The sequence below is a fragment of the Myotis brandtii genome, unplaced genomic scaffold (assembly GCF_000412655.1).
Source record: "Myotis brandtii unplaced genomic scaffold, ASM41265v1 scaffold49, whole genome shotgun sequence".
Taxonomy (NCBI): domain Eukaryota; kingdom Metazoa; phylum Chordata; class Mammalia; order Chiroptera; family Vespertilionidae; genus Myotis; species Myotis brandtii.
In genome coordinates, this window is record NW_005368707.1 from 5,104,237 (window position 1) to 5,124,154 (window position 19,918).

Sequence of the window (19,918 nt, forward strand, 5' to 3'; positions counted from 1 at the left end):
GAGGAGATGCTCTTGGCAGACAAAAATACATAATCCCTATATCTGGACTGATAGCCAGCCATGTGCACTATACTGCCAAACCAGTCATTAAAAAATTGAACTGCTTTCTTACACCTTACACCAAACAGCTGTTGCCCTTAAAACCCTTCCTTAGCCCCCACCTTAGGTTCTGCCTTTGCAGTTCACCCAGATTAGGTTCTGATTGGTCGGTTTCTATGCCAGTCAGCATCAAAAGCTCCGTCTCCTAGGCAGCCATTGGCTCCTCACACTTCACCCAGATTTGGTTCTGATTGGTTGGTTTCTATGCCAGTCAGCGTTCCCAGGCCTATCAATGGGCCTGATCAGAGAGACAGGGCTGATCAGCAGCCCCAGTGGAGGCCCAAGAGAAAGAGGGGCATGGCTGCTGGCCAGGCCCGGAGCGAAAGAGAGAGGCAAGGGCTGATCAACAGCTGCCGTGGAGGCTATGGATCAGACCCTGTCTTTCTTTCCAGGCCTCTCTTCGGGCCTGATTCGCAGCCCCCTCAGCAGTCAATGCTGCATCAGGGTGCCCGCAGCAGCAGCAGTCAGTGCTGTGTCGCCGTGGCAACCCAGCACTGACTTCCAGTCAGTCGAGCCTTTGGTTGTTTTGGATGTTACGGACCCTGGGGTTTTATATATTAAGATTCTTCTCTTGACTTAAGTTTAACTGATCAAGTTAGACTTGCTCATTGTACTTTCAGTCCATTTCCATGTTTAAAACTTTTTACATTGTCAAGATGAAATAAATGAATGCCAGAGCATATTCAAGACATACATTTTTAAAAGCACCCATTTAACCCCTTTTAAATGTATAGTTCAGTGGCATTAACATTCACATTGGAACAAGTGGAAGAATTGAATAAAAAATGCTGATTCAGGAATGCTGTCCACATTTTATTAAGTACTGACTCAGCTCAGACTAGATCAACCACAGACCTCAATGCTAAGATACAGATTTTTGGCCTAGAAAACCTGAATGTACCATTCTCAGCTGAGATTCAGGGGCAGGGGCTCACTTCAAACTCTCACCAGTGCAGTGTCTGGGAACAGGCTAACAACCGAATCTTTAAGTTCTTGAAATACATTAACAGTCACATTTTATGTTTTCATCATTACTTCTCCAATGTGGCCTCCCATGGCAGGTTTAGAAGAATAAAATGCTACACTGCAAATACTCATTAGTCCTCACAGAATAGTCACTTTCATTTCTCACAATACATACTGACAAAAAATGTTAGGCATATTTGAGCATTAGAGGATGAAAACCAATACTTGAAGTTACAACCTTCTGTGTTGGGAATTCTGTCTAGTCCAATCTTCCCTCGGTGTGTGCACTGACAGTACTCACCAGGATTTTTGCCGGGCTCTGTCTGCGGAGCTCTGGCACCGGCACCGGCACATCTCTTTTCCTGACAAGATGAGGGATGGTTGAGTTTTTCAAAAAGGCGCTCAGTTCAGGGGTGTCCTTTGGGGGAGCAGCAAGCTGTAAACAGAAAGCAAGAGATCACATACAATCACATTAACACTTGTTACCTGGCCTCAAACTCTAGGCAATTTTTTTCACAACTGGATGTGATTCACATTAGAATTCAGACATGCTTTCTTTTACCAGCAGCATTTTCAGCAGCAAAATTAACCCTGTTCATAAGGAGCAACTTTCCATTCCCCAGTTACAGGAATTCATGAGGCATGGGGATGCACCTGGAAAGTTTGTCTTATGAAGATAAGACTTGAAGCAGAAGTGATTTCCCCATAAGATTAGAAAATGTGGGGTGACTTTTCAGGCATGAGTCATTATTCTCTCCTTACTTCCCCCCCCCTCTCTCTCTGTGTTTTATATAGACATATATATACATACATATATAAAACTAAGTTTCCATGTGGAGAGATGGATCTTGAGGTGGCAGAAAAGTGAGGTGCTGACCATGGGGTGCTGATGTGGTTTAGGACCCGACTTCAGCATGTCTGAGCCCCAAACTCCTATTGTAAGAAGTGCTCCCTCAGGAAAAAAACAGGTTCTAATGAAAATAATTTTTCCTAATCCGGTCCAATTGACATTATGCCATAATAAATTTGTTTTCAGCTCCAAATTGGTTTTGCAAGTATTCTAGAATTTATGACTTTATCTCAGGCTCCAGGCTGGCTCATCTGATGGCTCAATCCATATTTAGAGAGTTCCAATAAATTACACATAATATCTCATTAACATTGTTTTTAAAAAATATGTTTTTATTGATTTTAAAGAAAAGGAAAGGAGAGAGAGAAACATCAATCTGAGAGAGAAACATTAATCCGCTGTCTCCTGCATGCCCCCTACTGGGGATCAAGCCCAAAACCCAGGCATGTGTCCTGACCTGGAATTGAACCCAACCTTTTGGTGCATGGAAGGAAATGACACTCAACCAACTGAGCCATACTAGCCAGGGCCCCATTAACATTCTTTATTTTAGACTAACCAAATACAGAACCCTAATTTTCTGCTCCCATTCCCTTCAGACAAACACATCTTCTTTTATGCAGGTTTTTTTTGTTTGTTTTTGTTGTTTTTGTTGTAGTCACAGGAACAGTGATGGTATGCTCATATCTGTGGGATGAGAAAAGACATCCTCACATGCAGATGTAGGATACACGACAAAAGATGAAGTTATAGTGCCCAATATGTCCTAAGAACCTAGAAAAATCTACTGGACAAAGATAGAGTCCACACTCCTAAATAGTTTTTTAAAAACTATGTAAAGCTACATATAATTTAGAAAGTTATAAAATCTTAGTAAGGGGAAAAGGCAGATTACAAGATAATATCTATATATATAAAAAGCCAGTGTCTGTGACGACCAGGATGACCAAATGACCGGTCACCATGAGGTGCATTGAGCACCTCTCGGTCCCTCCCCTGCGGCCCACAGGCTCTGATCGCAGCAAGGCGGGCGGCAGGCAGATGGGGCAGGGAGCGCGGTGAGCAGTGGAGGGTGGGTGAGTGGGGCTGCAAGCAGGAGCGGGCTACCATGAGCGATTTCACGCACTGAGCCTCTAGTATATAATAAGATTGTATGTTTTAATAAATATACCTTGTATATCTAGAAATAGAAAAATAACCTAGAAGAATAGTCAACTAAGTATTCCCAGTGTAACGTGGGGATAAGGACACATATGTAATAACTTAATCAATAAAAAAATTTAAAAAAAAGTATTGCCAGTGGTAGAGATTTGATGATATTAAGGAAGTGTTGTTAATTTCTTTTTAGGTATGATAATGATATTATGGACTCTTAAAGAGTATCCTTAATTTTGGCAATGTGCAGTGAAATGGAGTGATAAATTAACGCATAAATAAATAGGAAATATAACAGTAGCTAGGTAGTGACATTAGTAGAAATTTAAATTTTTCTTCTTTATTTTTTACATGTTATCTGACATTCTTATGATGGACATTTAGTATTTTTTAATATGAAAACAAAAAAATTTTATACTTGTATTAAGAGTAAAAAAGAAATAAGAAAGTTGGAATAGCAAGTACAGTTCGGCTGAAAATGGAAGGGAAGCCCTGGCAAGGTAGCTCAGTTGTCCTGATATACCAACACTGAGGTTCTGTCCCTTGTCAGGGTGCATGCAAGAATCAAACAACAAGTGCATAAAGGAACGGAACAAAAAGTCGATGTTTCTCTCTCTCTCTCTCTCTCTCTCTCTCTCTCTCTCTCTCTCTTCCTCTTCGTCTCTCGCTCTAAAAATCAATAAAAGTATTTTTAAATGAATGTGAAAAGGGTCCAGTTCTTGGAAGAGGATGCAGAGCCAAGTTATTTGCTTACTGTTCATTTTGAAGATGGAGGAAATTTAACTATGTTTGTAGGACCGACCCAAGGAAGAAACTAGTAGAGAGGAAGAGGTCGAAGATGCAGGACACAGAGGGGATACTTTAGGTAGCAAGGTTAAATTTGGAAGTAAAGGGAAAATTCTACTTTCCCTGTAAGTGTGTAAAAAACAGCTGAAGATGAGGGAGAGATGATTAGGTGTGTGTAGGTGTGCGGGGATAGGTGGGGTGGAGGGAGTGGGAAAAAGGATCCTTCGAGACTCTCTTGTTCTAAGGTCACCTGTAATAGTTATGCTAGAGAAGCTGAACAGGAGGCAAGTAGTGAAGGTTTGGAGAAGCCAACAAAGAGAATGGGAGGTAGAGATCATCAGAAAGGCAGGGAGGACTTGTCGGGAGCTGGCTGCCAGTGAGCACCCTCCCATCCATCTGCAATGGTGCCCTCAGATTAAGAGGTAGAGAAGCCTACATGTAGGACTGTGTAGCCAAGGCTCTCAGGAAGGGACTTGGAAGGATGGAGGGGAAGGGAGGTGAAGGAGGGAGTTTGTGAAGGAGTGTTTCACCCAGCTCATCACGGAGCACAGGCAGCCTTGGATAGGACAGGTTAACTGACTGGGGAAAAGTTTTCATATCAAGGAAACGGGAAATTATAAAGACAGGAGAGTGAATTTGAGGCTTGGATGTTATATTAAATATATGAGATTTAGAACTGAGGCAAGGGTCAGCCCCATGGACACTGGAATACTCCAGAATAACAGCAGGGTCTGGCACAGTGAGGAGTGTAAGGCATGAGTGGCTCAAGGATACCCAATGATGGAGAGTTTGATAGAAAAACCTTTATATCCTAAGATTAAAATTTGAGTTTAGATAGAAAATTGTGAAAGTCTCTAAGATTCCATTATATATTTTCTATCATGTTCTGTGTTTATGTATGTGTGTGGGGGGCTTTTACTTTGAGATTTAAAAAATATATATTTTTATTGATTTCAGAGAGGAAGGGAGAGGGGGAGAGAGAGAGATAGAAACATCAATGATGAGAATCATTGATCAGCTGCCCTCTTCACGCCCCCTACTGGGGATTGAGCCTGCAATCCGGGCATGTACCCTAATCGGGAATCTAACTGTAACCTGGTTCATAGGTTGCCATTCAACTACTGAGCCATGCTGGCTGGGCTGCTTTGAGATTTATCATGTATAATTTCTTTCTTTTTTTTTTTTTTAATAGGCCTTTGGGAGATCTCTTACAGAGTTAATTCTGTAGGTAACCAAACTACAGAGAAGAGATGCTGGAAGGAATTAGAGAGTGTGTATTTTTTCCCAAGTTACAGCCCATTATTATTATTATTATTATTATTATTATTATTGATAGTAGTAGTAGTAATCCTATATAATAAAAGCCTAATATGCAAATCAACCAAATGGCAGAACAACTGGTCACTATGATGCACACTGACCACCAGGGGGCAGACACTCAACACAAGAGCTGCCCCCTGGTGGTCAGTGCACTCCCACAGGGCAAGTGCCGCTTAGCCAGAAGCCAGGCTCACGGCTGGCAAGCACAGCGGTGGTGGCGGGAGCCTCTCCTGCCTCCATGGCAGCACTAAGGAGCAGCAAGCTGAGCAGTAAGGAGCAGCGAGCAGGCGGGCAGTAAGCAGCGAGGGCTCCTGGACTGCAAGAGGGATGTCTGCCTGCTGGCTTAAGCCCGCTCCCCACAGGGAGCGGGCCTAAGCAGGCAGGCAGACATCCCCCGAAGGGTTCTGGACTGCAAGAGGGCGCAGGCTGGGCTGAGGGACTCCCCCAACCCAGTGCATGAATTTCGTGCACTGGGCCTCTAGTAGTAAAATAATAGTCCAAAGAGAAGAAAGCTCTTCAAATACCTGTGTGGTTTCATTGGATGCAGCAGCCTGTGTACAAAGAACACAACCTATTGGGGTGGGTCCAGTATATCATTATCAAATATTTATAAGTGGTATTTTAATAAAACATAGGACTTACTCTGAGCTACAGAATGAATATATCACACAGTGGAAGTTGATAAAACACATTTCTCTTTTTAGCAATGTTACTTTACAGATAGAGGGAATGCCACTCTTAAACACCATAGTCAGAAAGCCTTCAAATAGCTTGCAAACCAGTTTTCTCAAATGACATTCCAGAAATTATTTCAAAATACAGAAAACAAAACAAAACCCCAAAACAAAAAAACAAAAAGTTATCCAAGAAATGTAAACAACAGTGAAAGCCTATTTTCCAGATGAACTTTTGAAGTCTGTTTCACAACAGAGTGTGACCCACAGGTCATGTTTTTCCTTAATCTGAAATCCTTAGAGGTGAGGAAGGCTGGCTCTCAGCACTCATGTTAGGCAGACATTCAGTCCCGAGTAACATTTGCTAAGTGCTGAGAGAAGCTGGTGGTAACCACTAAAGTATCTTCTTCAGAACAAATATGAAAATTGCTCCTTTCTGCAATAAGGAAACGATTGTTAGTAAATATGGGTCTTCCCCCAGCTGCCACTCAGATTTTGAACCCAACTGGAGTTTTCTATTTTCATTATTCGTCACCAAACTCTTCGCTCTGGTATAGGATTAAATTTATAGAATACTGTGTAGCTGGAATATTGCAATCCAGTTGGAAAACAGCCTTTGAAGAAAAGAGATGGATGAAATGAGATTAAGGGCTCTGTGAACCCAAACAAGTGCAATGTGTACTATCTTTTTCTTGTTTGTCATTTGCTTTTGGACTTCAGGTATTCCTAGTAAGCAAGAGATGGTAGACTTCTCTCATGTAATTCTTTGCTATAATTAAAGAGAAGTAGAGACAAGCCCAGGGGGTCAGACTTCCATGTAATTTTCTTTAAGACATAAATGTTAAGAATTTGTTGGGAAGAAAGAAACCCACATTTTTTTTTAACATCCTGAAAAGTTCATGCAAAGCATAACTAAAAGAATCAATTCATCCCATTGGTGATTTTGATGCTTTTCTTAGTTGTTGGACATGTGTTTTACATTTCAAAATATACATGAGAACCTGAAAACAATCTTACAAAGTAGATAAAGTAAAGAGAAATTGACCCTGGAGAGCATATTCTCTTTGGTGGCTAAAAATTGGACCTGTAGGTACTATTAAAAAGCAAAGGGTGAATTAAATGAGAGAGTGAGAGGGGTGCACTGGTTGGAAGCTGTTGTTCTGGTAAGTAACAAATGTCCCTGCTTTCTGAATTAATAAGAAGCAGTAAGTAAACGGAGGCAGTTATGAAGGAGAAAAATTCTCCTAAGGATAAGACAAAATTATGCAAATTTGCCAAGCCAAGCCACTGTCTGTGGGCTCACTGATTTACCAAATAAAAAGCTATTTGCAGGGCTATAATCTTTGACAAACAGTTTCTGTGTCTCTGCTTTCCATGTTTGTGCTATCTGGTTGTAATTTGGGCTTCCTCTGGGAATGGTCTTGTTCAAGAGACGAGTCCTCAGTCATGACCTCCTGCTTTCCATTGCTCCAATGACAGCTCTGTATACAGCACTGGCTTTCTGTCTTGTGAGGGTTGTCTAGCTCAGGATTCTCCTTTCTTGCACTTAAGCCCAGAATGTTGTGTTGTGATCTTAGTGCAGGTTCAATGTAAGCATCTCATTTGTCTTCCTCTCCTGGGTACAGTTTTGCAACCCATAGCCCTTTCTCCTAGCATCTCATACTTGGCAGTTCACTATGAAATCTTGCCAATTAAAAAAATTCATTGTTCTTTATGCCATGTTGGTCCCTTAATAGTGCTCACTTTTTCAACTTCATATTATCTAGAAATCATAGCCTGTTTGCAGAACTCTCCAAACCTCAGAAAAGATTCCACCAAAATAAGAAAATTGGTAGTTTGAAATCATTATTTGACTGCCTTAAGAATAGTTGAGGAATAATTTACTCAACTCTAACATTTCATTCCAAATTGGATCTAAGATGAATTTAGATTTAATAGATTGGTCTGAATGCCTCAGAGAGTTGAATGTTTCAAAATGTTTTAGATCAGTGGTTCTCAACCTTCCTAATGCCGCGACCCTTTAATACAGTTCCTCATGTGGTGACCCCCAACCATAAAATTATTTTCGTTGCTACTTCATAACTGTAAATTTGCTACTGTTATGAATCATAATGTAAATATCTGATATGCAGGATGTATTTTCATTGTTACAAATTGAACATAATTAAAGCATAGTGATTAATCACAAAAACAATATGTAATTATATATGTGTTTTCCGATGGTCTTAGGTGACCCCTGTGAAAGGGTCGTTCGACCCCCAAAGGGGTCGTGACCCACAGGTTGAGAACCGCTGTTTTAGATGGTAGAATGTGCCACATTAAAGTCTTGCACTTCTGGACTGTGAAGCCTGGAGTCAGAACCTTCAAGCCGTCTGCTTATGCACCTACGTCTATAGAAGACAGAGACACTTGGTGAAGTGAAACCATCATGGAGAAACCGGCAACCAACACTGGAACCTTTTCATGGAGGTAGAAGTGAAAGGAGCAGTGAGTGTGCCCAAGGCACTGCCACACCCTCACATTTATTGGGCTGTGCAGTGCACCTAGCTTTTCCTGAACCCACCATCTACCCATGATTCCACTGACCCTCCTACTCAGATATTTCAACAGTGTCAACAAAGCAGGCTAAGTGAAGCTCCATGAAGCTTGATATGAGGCAAATATTTAAATGAAAAACTCACAGAATTCTAGTGGCATCTGACTATGTCCTTGCTGACTACCCCCCCCCCAACCTTAATTTAGTTGCTGATGCTCTGTATTTGGGCAACAAGGAAGGTGTATGTGGGTGAGATCTTTTGCCTACTGTCTCCTAAAACAGCCACAGGTTACAGAATGATCATGGTGGTGGCTTTCAAAGGCTGTCAGTATTTCTGCTTCAAACCCTGTGGATATTAGGCCTCTTTGCTGGGATAACCAAACTGTACCAGCTGCTGTTATCAAAACTGAGCCCTGTTCAGGCCTTTTTGGACTTTGAGGTTTATGTAAGAAAAACCATATTTGCAATATACTGTATATTCAACTTATATATGGGTTGTATTTCAGAAAGTTTTAAGCTAGATGTCTGGCACTCAGCATGCATTTCTCTTTAAAACTGATGTTTTAAATGGTGGTCTAGTTCTCAGGCCAGCCCACAAGCAAATCTACTTTATGCACAATATGGCTTTGGTACATAAAACTATGCATCTGCAATAAAAAATAAAGCTGGGACAGTTGCTATGTAACTTAAAAAACAGAAACAGCCCTAGCCAGTTTGGCTCAGTGGATAGAGCATCAGCCTGCGGACCAAAGGGTCCCGGTTTCGATTCCAGTCAAGGGCATGTACCTTGGTTGCAGGCTCCTCCCCGGCCTGGGCCCCTGGTCAGGGCTCCTGCAGGAGGCAACCAATTGATGTGTTTCCCTCACATCGATGTTTCTCTCTGTCTCTCCTTCTTCTCTCTTTTCTCTCTAAAATCAATGGAAAAATATCCTCAAGTGAGGATTAAAAAAAAGAAACAGAAACAAATCATTGTGTTAAATACACTATATTAAATGCTAATACCCTTAATTAGAGGAAATCGTGGAGATTCTAAAAAAATGGGGGGGGGGGGGGGGGTGCGGAGGGGAAGAGCCTGCAAAGTGTTTAGAGTTGGTGGCAATGGTTCCTTAGAGTGTGTGGCCCAGAAACTGCTTCTTTTTCATAAACAAATTTCCTTAGGAGTTTATCAGAGTTGGAAAGAGGCAGTGGAGAAGGTAGCTACTTTCAGGGGTCAGTAGTTAAAAATGAGAATATATACAGGAGGGAGACATTAACTAAAAAAATGTATGTGAACACGAGAGAAAGGGATTTTGCTGAAAGGAAATTAATGCAATGGTTGAAGAAGAAGACATGGTTGAGGACTCCGCAAATCCTCCAGAGGAAGTGTTTGAAAGTTGGGGTGGTAGTTCCCCCTTGGCAGGCCCACAGTTGGAGTATTTTGGTGGCTAGTCCAGTGGGACTAGGGCGTGCTCAGAAAGGATTCACAGAACATGGATTGCTCACAGAGGCAGATGTTTTAAAGGCACTTACCACTTATCACTCAACTTATAAAGAAACTGTTGAGCCAAAGAGTAAAAAATTTTACCTTCATCTACCCAGATTTAATGTTGGGACTTAGTTCTTGACTATACAAATATATTTCTGTTCCCCTGTTCCTTTTACTAAACCTACCCTCTCTGTACTTCTTCAAGAACCAAGTTTAAAAAATAACTTTAGGTAGTTAAAAATCAAAACCATCTATGTTCTAATTTTTAAAAAGCAGCAATTGTCTTTGATGTAAGAATCTGAAATTGATGTTAAATTTTAAAATTTCCCAGACCAATTTTTTGAAGATAACAAGATATAATAAATAATTTGTTCCTTACTAATTTCCAACTAATTTTTAAGACAGAGAACAGATTTTAGCTTTGAGTTATCTAGGAAGAAATAAATTGTCAAGTAAATTAATAGTGACTTCACCAATAAATTATTTAATATCTTAAGAGGAAAATAATCAAGTACTCAATTGTTTATAGTTACTATATAAAATATACTGGTTATTAATTTTTAAAATGTAATTATTGATAAAAGCTCTTTATGCCTATTGAGTATAGGTCAAAGCATTGAGAACCTGAAAGTAATAACATTTCAAGTGTCCTATGAATTCAGAATTTCAAGAATTCATGAATTATAATAATTAGTTATTTTAGGGAACTATTACTTCTTATTGTAGTCAAATCCTCTTATATTCACTTTCCATAGATTGAAAAATTTATAAAAGAAATATAATTAAGTTGCTTTTTAAAAAAATTACTAACCTTGGACAGATTTTAAGTCAAAGTCTGTATGTTAAACACTAATTGGGTAGCAGGAAATACAGGTGTTTAGTATATACTACCACTCAGTTTGCATGAATCTGTCAAAAAAATATTATCTATTTGTATTGCTCCAGTCACTGTAAATGATTGTTAATTGCAATGAAGAAAAAATAACTCACAACCAACATGGTGCACATTAAACAAGTTACATAATGTATACAAACATATATAAATAGTGTCAGATATAAACTAAACATTACACTCAAAGAGAGTTAGAAACCTTCTGCATGTGCTCTAAGAATCCATGACTGAAATAGAGAATATGTGAATTGCAGAACAGGATATGTGAATGTTTTAATTACTTGGAGGTTCTACATTAACATTTGAAGATGTTAATTTTGTAATATAAGCTGCTGTCTCTGAAGACATTGAGATGTCAATGAAAAGGAGAGAGAAAATGGAAAGTAAAATTCCTGGGAGGAAGTATTTTAAATAATTCTGAGGAATACAAGTAGTCTTCTTTATTACTTCCCCATAAAGAAGGAAGCTCGATGTCCCATAAATCTTTTCATACTGAACTCTCTTTTAGTCTTCCTCTCTTTGAACAGAAGGCATGTTGGGCTGTAAAAAGAAGCTTTTCATCACAGGCAAAGTCCCAGTGCCCCTGAGAGTAGAGGGAGACCTGTGTCCTGGAGGCCGAGTGAGTGTTCATGAGCCTGCCCTCCGCCCGTTTCTCACAGAGACACTGTGTCCCTGCAGCCCCTAGAGAATGGTCGTTCTTAAATGAAGTTCTCTTGTGAGGACATCTGATTAACAAGTGGGTTTTTTCCCCTTCATTCAAATGTGACATTTTCAAGGGCATATGCTAATTAATTTCTTTCTTTTCCAGAAGGAACCTAAAGCCAAATTTGAATTTTAATCTGGATGGGATCAGCTCCGTGGATGCTTGAGGTCCTCATTGGGTGAAGTGTGACCAGCAAACCAGGTCTGTGGCTATGGGGGGTGGGGGGAGGTGGGAAGAGAGGGAGGAGGAGTGTTTACAGAAAGGCAGAGTCTCAGACCTCACCCAAGACCCAAACATGATTACTTTTTTTCCTTACCATAAAAAGTAAACAAATCTGCCTTAGTTGGTTTGGCTCAGTGGATAGAGAGCCAGCCCGAAGATTAAGGGTCTGGGGTTCGATTCCGGTCAAGGGCACATACCTCAGTTGCAGGTTCAATCCCTGGCCCTGGTCGGGACACGTGCGAAAGGCAACCAATCGATGTGTCTCACATTGATGTTTCTCTCTGTCTCCCCCTCCCTAACACTCTCCGGGAAAATACCCTCAGCTGAGGATAAACAAACAAACAAAAAAAGTAAGCAAATCTGTAGGTTAGACCAGGCTCCTACCTTTATATCCTGCGGGTTGATATCTGGGTTTGTTTGACATCGTAGAGGTCCCAAAGTTTGAATATGAAAAATATAAAGAAGAAACTCATCCCGGGCAGAGAACGGCCAGCCCACCTCCAGAAGGGTGTCACTGATGGCACTCGGTCCAATATTGTGCAACTACAAGCAAGGAACACATCCTGTTACGGTACAACGCAGGCAGGAAGAGGAGCTCAAACTCCACACAGTCTGCACCCATTCTGGAAAGCATGACTTTTGGTTTTACATCATCTGGACTATGACTGTGAAAAATAGGAAGTAGAGTCTCTAAAAGCAAGAGGAGCTCTGGAAGTAAGATGTGCTGCAGCTTAGGGCAGACTCTTCAATCTGTGAGGCTCTCAGAGCAGATTTCCTCTGCACAGACCACATTAACCATGTCTGATCATTGTGATGCTTACCTTAAATTTATATTAATTTAATCGCAGTGTTAGAAATGCAATTTGAATTATATGCTTTCAAAACCCAGTTATTCTTTCTTTGCACTGAAATCGCTTCTTTCCTGACTACTGACTTGCCAATTGCAACCATATGTGATGCACTCTCTTTCACCTTCTGGAAACATGGCTATCCATCAAATGCCAAAGGCCCGGGCTCACCACAGTTCACTTCAAGTGCGCATTTCAAAGCTGAGCTCCTTCTGTTTTAATCAGCAAATCTCAGGGAACGAAAGAGATGAACATTTCAAGCAAAAGAATCCTGTACTCACAGGACACAAAACAGCTTACCAAAAACACTAAGTATATTCACATTTATTGTGGTCTTAAAAAATTCAAAGTTAGCAGGGACCTTTGTGTGTGTGTTTTCCACAGTTCTGACAATTGCTGTGGTCAATAAAATCATTTATAATTGGTTTTCTTTATTAGGTGGCCCATTTAATTCGTGTTATCAAAACAACGTGGCATGCATTGATAGCAGTATATTTCGAGACATGTAAGAAGCATTCAGTGATTTCTTTTGGCGCCTCTGATTATTACCCTAAAATTTTATGATTCGTTTATGCTAAGATTAGAAGCAGGCCTGCCCTGAGAATCCTGAGAATGATTGAATTTGAATATGTGTTCAAACTTTATAGTTTCACCACTCTTAAGCAGAAAGTAGTGCACAGAAGGTTTAATAAATTATTTGACAACTTTCCTTGCCCCTCCCCCCCGCCCCTCTCTCCCCCCAGTGAAGTTCTTAATCCTAGTGGCCTTGGGGACCGTGTAATCATTTTGCTATCAAGAGACCTTAAGGCACAGCTTTGGACAGGGCTTCTGCTTCTGAACCGCAGGCTGGGCAGATGACAGAGGCGTTCCTGTCCACACTGCACAGGAGTTGATGCCTCTCCCCCATCTATGTAAACCGCTCATCAATTTTGAAATGGCTTTATTGTTAAGTGCAGAGAGTGGAGTTTGAAACGAAAGTCATAGTCAGAATTATTAGATCAGTGGCATGGGTTACATAGGAAAGGGGGCATTAATCAAGAAGAAACCTCTGAGTGCCAACCTATGAACCAGGCGGTCGAAGTTCAATTCCAGGTCAGGGCACATGCCCGGGTTGCGGGCTTGGTCCCCAGTTGGGGGCTTGCAGGAGGCAGCCGATCAATGATTCTCTCCCATCATTGATGTTTCTATCTCTCTCTCCCTGTTCTTTCCTCTCTGAAATCAATAAAAATAAATATTTTTTTTTAAAAAGAAGAAACCTCAAATAGATAATGGCTTAGAATATCATTTTTACCAAAATTCCACTTCTGTTCTTTTGAAAATGAACAGGAATAACTACTCTCCACTGAGAGCATTAACTTTATTTTAAAAAATAAAAAAATGAACTACTACACTAATAATTTACTATATCTTGGCTTCTAACCGTAAAACATTTAAATGTTTCAGATGCTATATCAGCAAAGCTCCTCCCTATTCACTATTTGACATTTGAAGTGAGAAAAGATGACCAGGTTTACTCATGAGCCACTGGCTCGCTTCTGGAAAACATTTTACTAATCAGCAGACTACTTCAACTCTCAGAATAAGTTATTTGTGTTTAATTGGGCTTATGAATGAACAGTAAAATTATTCTTATTTATCCATCATCCACCCATCATATATATTATATACACATTTTTTTGTATAATAGTGGGTAATACATAAAAGTTCCTCTGGTACCTTTGGTTGGTGACCTTCAGTTTAGGATGTGGGTGGGTTTTAAGGATATCTGAAAATGTAAGAATAAGTGAAATAAAGTCTAGGGAGCTCGTTAGTTTTATGCTTAGGCTGTCTAAACATTAAAAAGAGAGGAAATAAAGACCATTTAACAAAGAAGAGCAGTAACAAGATAAGATGCTTTCCCCTATATAACGGCTCTCACCACTAAAAACAAGTGTCTTGTTAAGACACTCCCCACCTTCTCCATTGCAATATGATAGCAGAATAGCACAAATCTGGGCAGTGTATGAAGCTCAGATTTGTTGTCTTTTAAAAAGCTATGAAGCATTTATTAGTCAAGAGCATATGAATAAACCGCTAACACAGCTTCACCAGACAAGAGCTACCTCATAAATATGTTCCACCAATGGTCCAACTCCTTCCTCTTTGCGGGGTTCCTCTTCTGGTTCCCAGTTATGAATGGGCAGAACAATCTGCAGCGGGTGGGAGACTCTGAAACATGGAAAGTTACGTTAACTGCTGCTGATGGCACATGTAAAGAATGCTTCACTAGTGTCAGTACCACAGTGCCAGGAGAAAGTGGCTCTCAATTTATTTGGATATTGCCTATAAGGAAAACAGTATTGAAAGTGATGTTCAGCAAAATAACTATCGGAATGGTGAAGGGTCTGAAAGATCCACCATAGGCTCTAAAGTACCAGTCTCTAGCTCAGAGATTGGCTATTTTACAGCAGCTCATCTCATCTCTTGAGATGGATAATTTAGCATATACATACATACATAAATATATATATATATATATTTATTAGATCCTGTGTAAGTGTAAGTATGAGTGTGTGCATGCCTGTGTGTGTGTGTGTGTGTGTGTGTGTGTGTTTGTGTGTGAGTGATATACAATTCCTACTTTCAGCCATATCAAGAAATAGGACTTTTTTGTGTGAATAAAAATCTAGAATTTTGCCCTGACCGGTTTGGCTCAGTGGATGGAGCATCGGCCTGCGAACTGGAGGGTCCCGGGTTCGATTCCGGTCAAGGGCATGTGCCTTGGTTGCGGGCACATCCCCAGTGGGGAGTGTGCAGGAGGCAGCTGATCGATGTTTCTCTCTCATCGATGTTTCTAACTCTCTATCCTTCTCCCTTCCTCTCTGTAAAAAAATCAATAAAGTATATATTTTTTTAAAAAATCTAGAATTTTGTGTGGGGTGTTAAATGTCCAGTGAAATACTTCATAGTAGAAAAATAACTGCTTGTATATTCCTCTTTCTTAGATTTCTTTGGCTTCCTATTAATTCAGTCATACCTCTCAAAAGGCCAGGCCTGGAACCAAAACAAAATAAAGCCTGTTCATATTCTAAAGTCATTTTATAGATAACTCAAGGGTAACTTAAATGGTGTAATCATGTAAGTAGGATATTAACTCGACAGCTAGGCATTTTTGCCTCCAACTTACACCTTGAGAGTGAGCACTGGATGAATGAAATGTAGTACATGGCGCTATTCCATATTAAAAGCTGATTATAAACCAAATGATTATTTTCACACAATCTCAAAAAAGATAATTCTTAGAAAACCCATAATGCTTTCTAGTAATTTTCAGCTAAAGATATATTTAAAAGACTTTCTAGACTTTCAGCTAAAAGTAACTTCATCGTGTCTTTTGGCAATCTGATGTCTTAAATGCCCTTTTTAAGGGTATCTGGTAATTAACACAGCCTCTAGCAACTTCGAACTTTATCTTTTTTCCTCCCCCTGGCAACCTCTTTCTAAAGCAGAAAGTACACTTTATTGGGTTAAATTCTGAACCAAGGGCAAATAATTTAATGTCTGTGCGTCTCTATTTCCTCATCTGGAAAATTGTGAAGATAAACTTTTTGGGTTGCACACCACAAATAATTGGAAAACATCTCAAATGCTTTTGGTCAAAGTTAATTTGGGGGCATTGTCTTCCAGGGGTGGCTATAAATATGTTTTTAAAACTGAAAACCACAGAAATGCACTAAATTGTAAAGTATTTTGCATCCATTCTTACGGTGTAATTATTAAATAAAAAGTGCAGGGCACAGCCTTGCTGGGGGATACCTCAACATCCTCCACTCTTAGAGTGGTTTGCTTTTATGTCATGCGTCCTTTACCTACTTAATTTGATTAAATCCTGTTTAGACCAAACATAGGGAACTTGGTAAAGAAGAGTCTAGACCAGTGGTTCTCAACCTTCTTAATGCCGCGACCCTTTAATACAGTTCCTCATGTTGTAGTGACCCCCAATTTCATTGTTACAAATTGAACATAATTAAAGCATAGTGATTAATCACAAAAACAATATGTAATTATATATGTGTTTTCCGATGGTCTTAGGTGACCCCTGTGAAAGGGTCGTTCGACCCCCAAAGGGGTTGCGACCCACAGGTTGAGAACCGCTGGTCTAGAAGATGACAGGTTTCTTTCATTAGAGGGAAGTCCAGAGCGCTTGGGCTTCCATTCCCACATGGTCTTGATGACCTCACCACCCAAAGCTTTATTTCACTCTTAGGCTTCTCAGCTTGGCAACAATAGAGTTGATTTCATCATGCCTACATCCATGGTGAGGCTCTAGGAAAACTTTTGTTTTGTTTTGTTCTTATGCTCATTAGTCCTAAAGGACTGGTCATGAATTCTCTGGGACCACAGAATCATACAGTTAGATCTGGGGCCAGTATTACGGAGACATTGTGACTGAAATCCCTCACTTTATAAATGAAATAAAAACTGAAGGCCAGAGAAGTAGGGACTTAATTGCAGGTGAAGATTAGAGCTCAGGTTTGCTCAGCACCATCCACTCTGTTTCCAATATACAGTGCACCACAGGAGCCACTGGGCTGCAGCGATTTTAGTAAACACAACTTAAAAGGAAAGTTCCCGGCCCATTTCTATAACAAAATCAGATAAAAATCTATAAAGAAACCTATCACAGGGTGTGGCAAAATCATTTAAAAAGTATGACTCGCAGAATTCACATACCTACCCTCTGAAAACCTTGCCAAGCCTGGGGAAACCATGGCAAAGAATGGTTCTCTAAAGATCCCAACTAAATAAGGAAGCATTGTTCAATGTTTTCAAAGTTATTATTTTTTTAGAAGGAAGGGAGAAAGAATATAATTAACTAATTAGCCTAGGAGAACAGCCAGTGCAGTAATCCAACAACTCTTCGTAATAGCCTCACATTCTAAGATGCAGGATAGAGCATTACTCACAGAGACCCTCAAGCAATAAGGAAATTAGGGTACTCAGTGGTAACACTGGATATTGGGAAGAGCTTTGAGGGAAAGCAATGAATTAGATTTTTGATCATTTAAAATCTATATGCTATCGGGAAGTTAAAATCTGATAATGGAGTAGTATGTCATGACCCAAGTTTCATATCCCTGTTTTCAGCAGTATTAGTCCAAAATAGCAAAGACTATCATTTATGGAACAATGTTGGCTCTACCTGCTGTAGATAATAGCTATGCAGAAAATGGTTATTCATGATTGTAGGCTCTCTTAATACAAACCCATTCAGTCCTGATTATTTTATACAAGGTAAAATTTTCTTATTCTTCGAGATCTCAATATATGTGGTGCTGCTTCTTGTGTGACCAAGTTTACTTCTTATATAACTATGCTAAATTAATCCTCTGTGCCAACAGGTGACGGTACACCTGCTTAAGGACAGTGTTGACATTACCTAACTTGGAAACAAATGAAACAAGTCTCAATAGTTTTCCCATCCCCCAAAATAAATCCATTTGAGTTTATTTTAAATAACAAAACAATGTTAAATTTTTGAAAAGAACTTTTAGAGACAGTGCATGATATCATACATTGGAATAAAGATCATTGGCCAAAAAGAAAATTAGATTTTCCTGAGGACTAAACATAGAAGATTTTCAACACAGTGACTATTTTTAAGAATTAAACATTAGAACTAATTTTTTTTGCTGAGTATTTGGAGGAAAGAGTTTCATTTTGTAAAATGACTAGAAAAGAACTTTAACACTAACTTAGAGAAAAAATGGTCTATTGTTGAACATTAAGCAATTAAAATAATTGGTACCCATATGAAAAACCCAATTTTAATTATCTGTTTTGATTATTGTTATAATGAATAGAAACATTTCTACCTTTTTTACTTAGAAACATTAGTGCAATAAGTGATGACAGAAATACATTTAAAAATATTAATCTTGCAAAATGAATATGTGAAAATAGCTACATTAATCCCTTAGCTTCCTTGGACTTATGAAATAAAAGCAGTTCCCAACTTAAAATTTATTTTGGAATAAAACAGTTTCAATTTATTTTTGGTTAGCAAAACAAAGATAAGCTAAATTTACAGAAGGAGAAAAAAATTTATATATATACTAGTTATGATTTTTTAAAAAAGATAATAGATAATAATGTTTCTGTTTTCTTTTCTGATTTAAAAAATAGTGTTTTTCTTATCAAGAGAGGGATGGGGAATTAAACCAGAAATTCACAAAAATAAAATAGATTAGCTCCAAATATCTGTAAATCAAACAGGACACTTCCTATGAGTCAACTCATAAGTTAGAGGAAATCAAAAAGGAAATTAGAAAGTACTTTGAAGTGAATTTACAGTGAAAACCCAAAATATCAACACTTATGTATGCTACTAACGCAGGGAAATTTATAGCACAAAATGCTTATGCAAGAAAAGAAGACAGGTCTCCCATCAATGACCTAATTTCTACATAGAGGAAGGAGAAAGAAAAAAAAGAGAGAAACCCCAACCCAAAATGAGCAGAAGGAAGGAAATAAAAACGATAAAAGCAGAAACCAATGGAATAGAAAACAAAAACAAACAAAAAAAATTTTAAATCAATGAACCAAAAAAATTGGTGCTTTGAAAAGATCACTAAACTCTAGCCAGACTGATCTGGGGAAAAAGGTAGAAGATACAAATCGCCAATATTGGGAATGATGAGGGGACATCATTAGAAGTCCTTCCTACAGATAGTAAAAGGGAAATGAGAGATTATGAACAACTTCATGTGAAAACATGTAACAACTTACATGAAATAGACAAATTCCTTGAAAGACTACCAAAGCTCACTCAAGTAGAAACAGAGAATATAAATAGTTTTATATCAAAGAATGCAATTGAATTATTAAAACCTTCCTGCAAAAACAAAAAGCCAAACAAACAAACAAACTAAAAACAAAATACTCCAGACTCACATGGCTTCCCTGGTGATTTTTACCAAATATTTAAGAAAAAAATTATACAAATTCTACACAACTTTTTCAGAAAATAGAGCAGATGGAGAAATAATTCCAACTCATTTTACAAAACTGGCACCCCCCTGATACCAAAATCAGAAAAAGATATTGTAAGAAAAGAAAACTACAGATCTATATTTTTCATGAACATATATGCCAAAGTCATAAACAAAATTTTGAGTCCCATCTACACTAATAAAAGAGAAACATGGTAATTGGCGTACGACCGCTACCCTTCCCATTGGCTAATCAGGGAGATATGCAAATTAACTGACAGCCAAGATGGCGGTCGGCAGCCAGGCAGCTTGAAACTAACATGAGGCTTGCTTCCTTCAGTGACGGAGGAAACCAACGTTCCCCGCCTGCCTTGCAGGCCTCTGAGCCTGCAGTTTGAACATTGTAACAAACATAGAAGCTAAAAAAAAAA

At 39.1% G+C, this 19,918-nt stretch overlaps 1 protein-coding gene across 1 annotated transcript in view; it reads right to left on the reverse strand.

Moving 5' to 3' along the window:
- The window catches only part of ITGA8 (integrin, alpha 8), a 222,221-nt gene that overhangs the window by 19,199 nt on the left and 183,104 nt on the right, over nucleotides 1–19,918 (reverse strand). The window contains exons 25-27 of the mRNA XM_014548004.1: nucleotides 14,619–14,724; nucleotides 12,053–12,211; nucleotides 1,367–1,501 (exon numbers count right to left, since the gene is read on the reverse strand). Coding sequence (XP_014403490.1) covers nucleotides 1,367–1,501; nucleotides 12,053–12,211; nucleotides 14,619–14,724 — 400 coding nt within the window. The remainder of the gene's footprint in view (nucleotides 1–1,366; nucleotides 1,502–12,052; nucleotides 12,212–14,618; nucleotides 14,725–19,918) is intronic.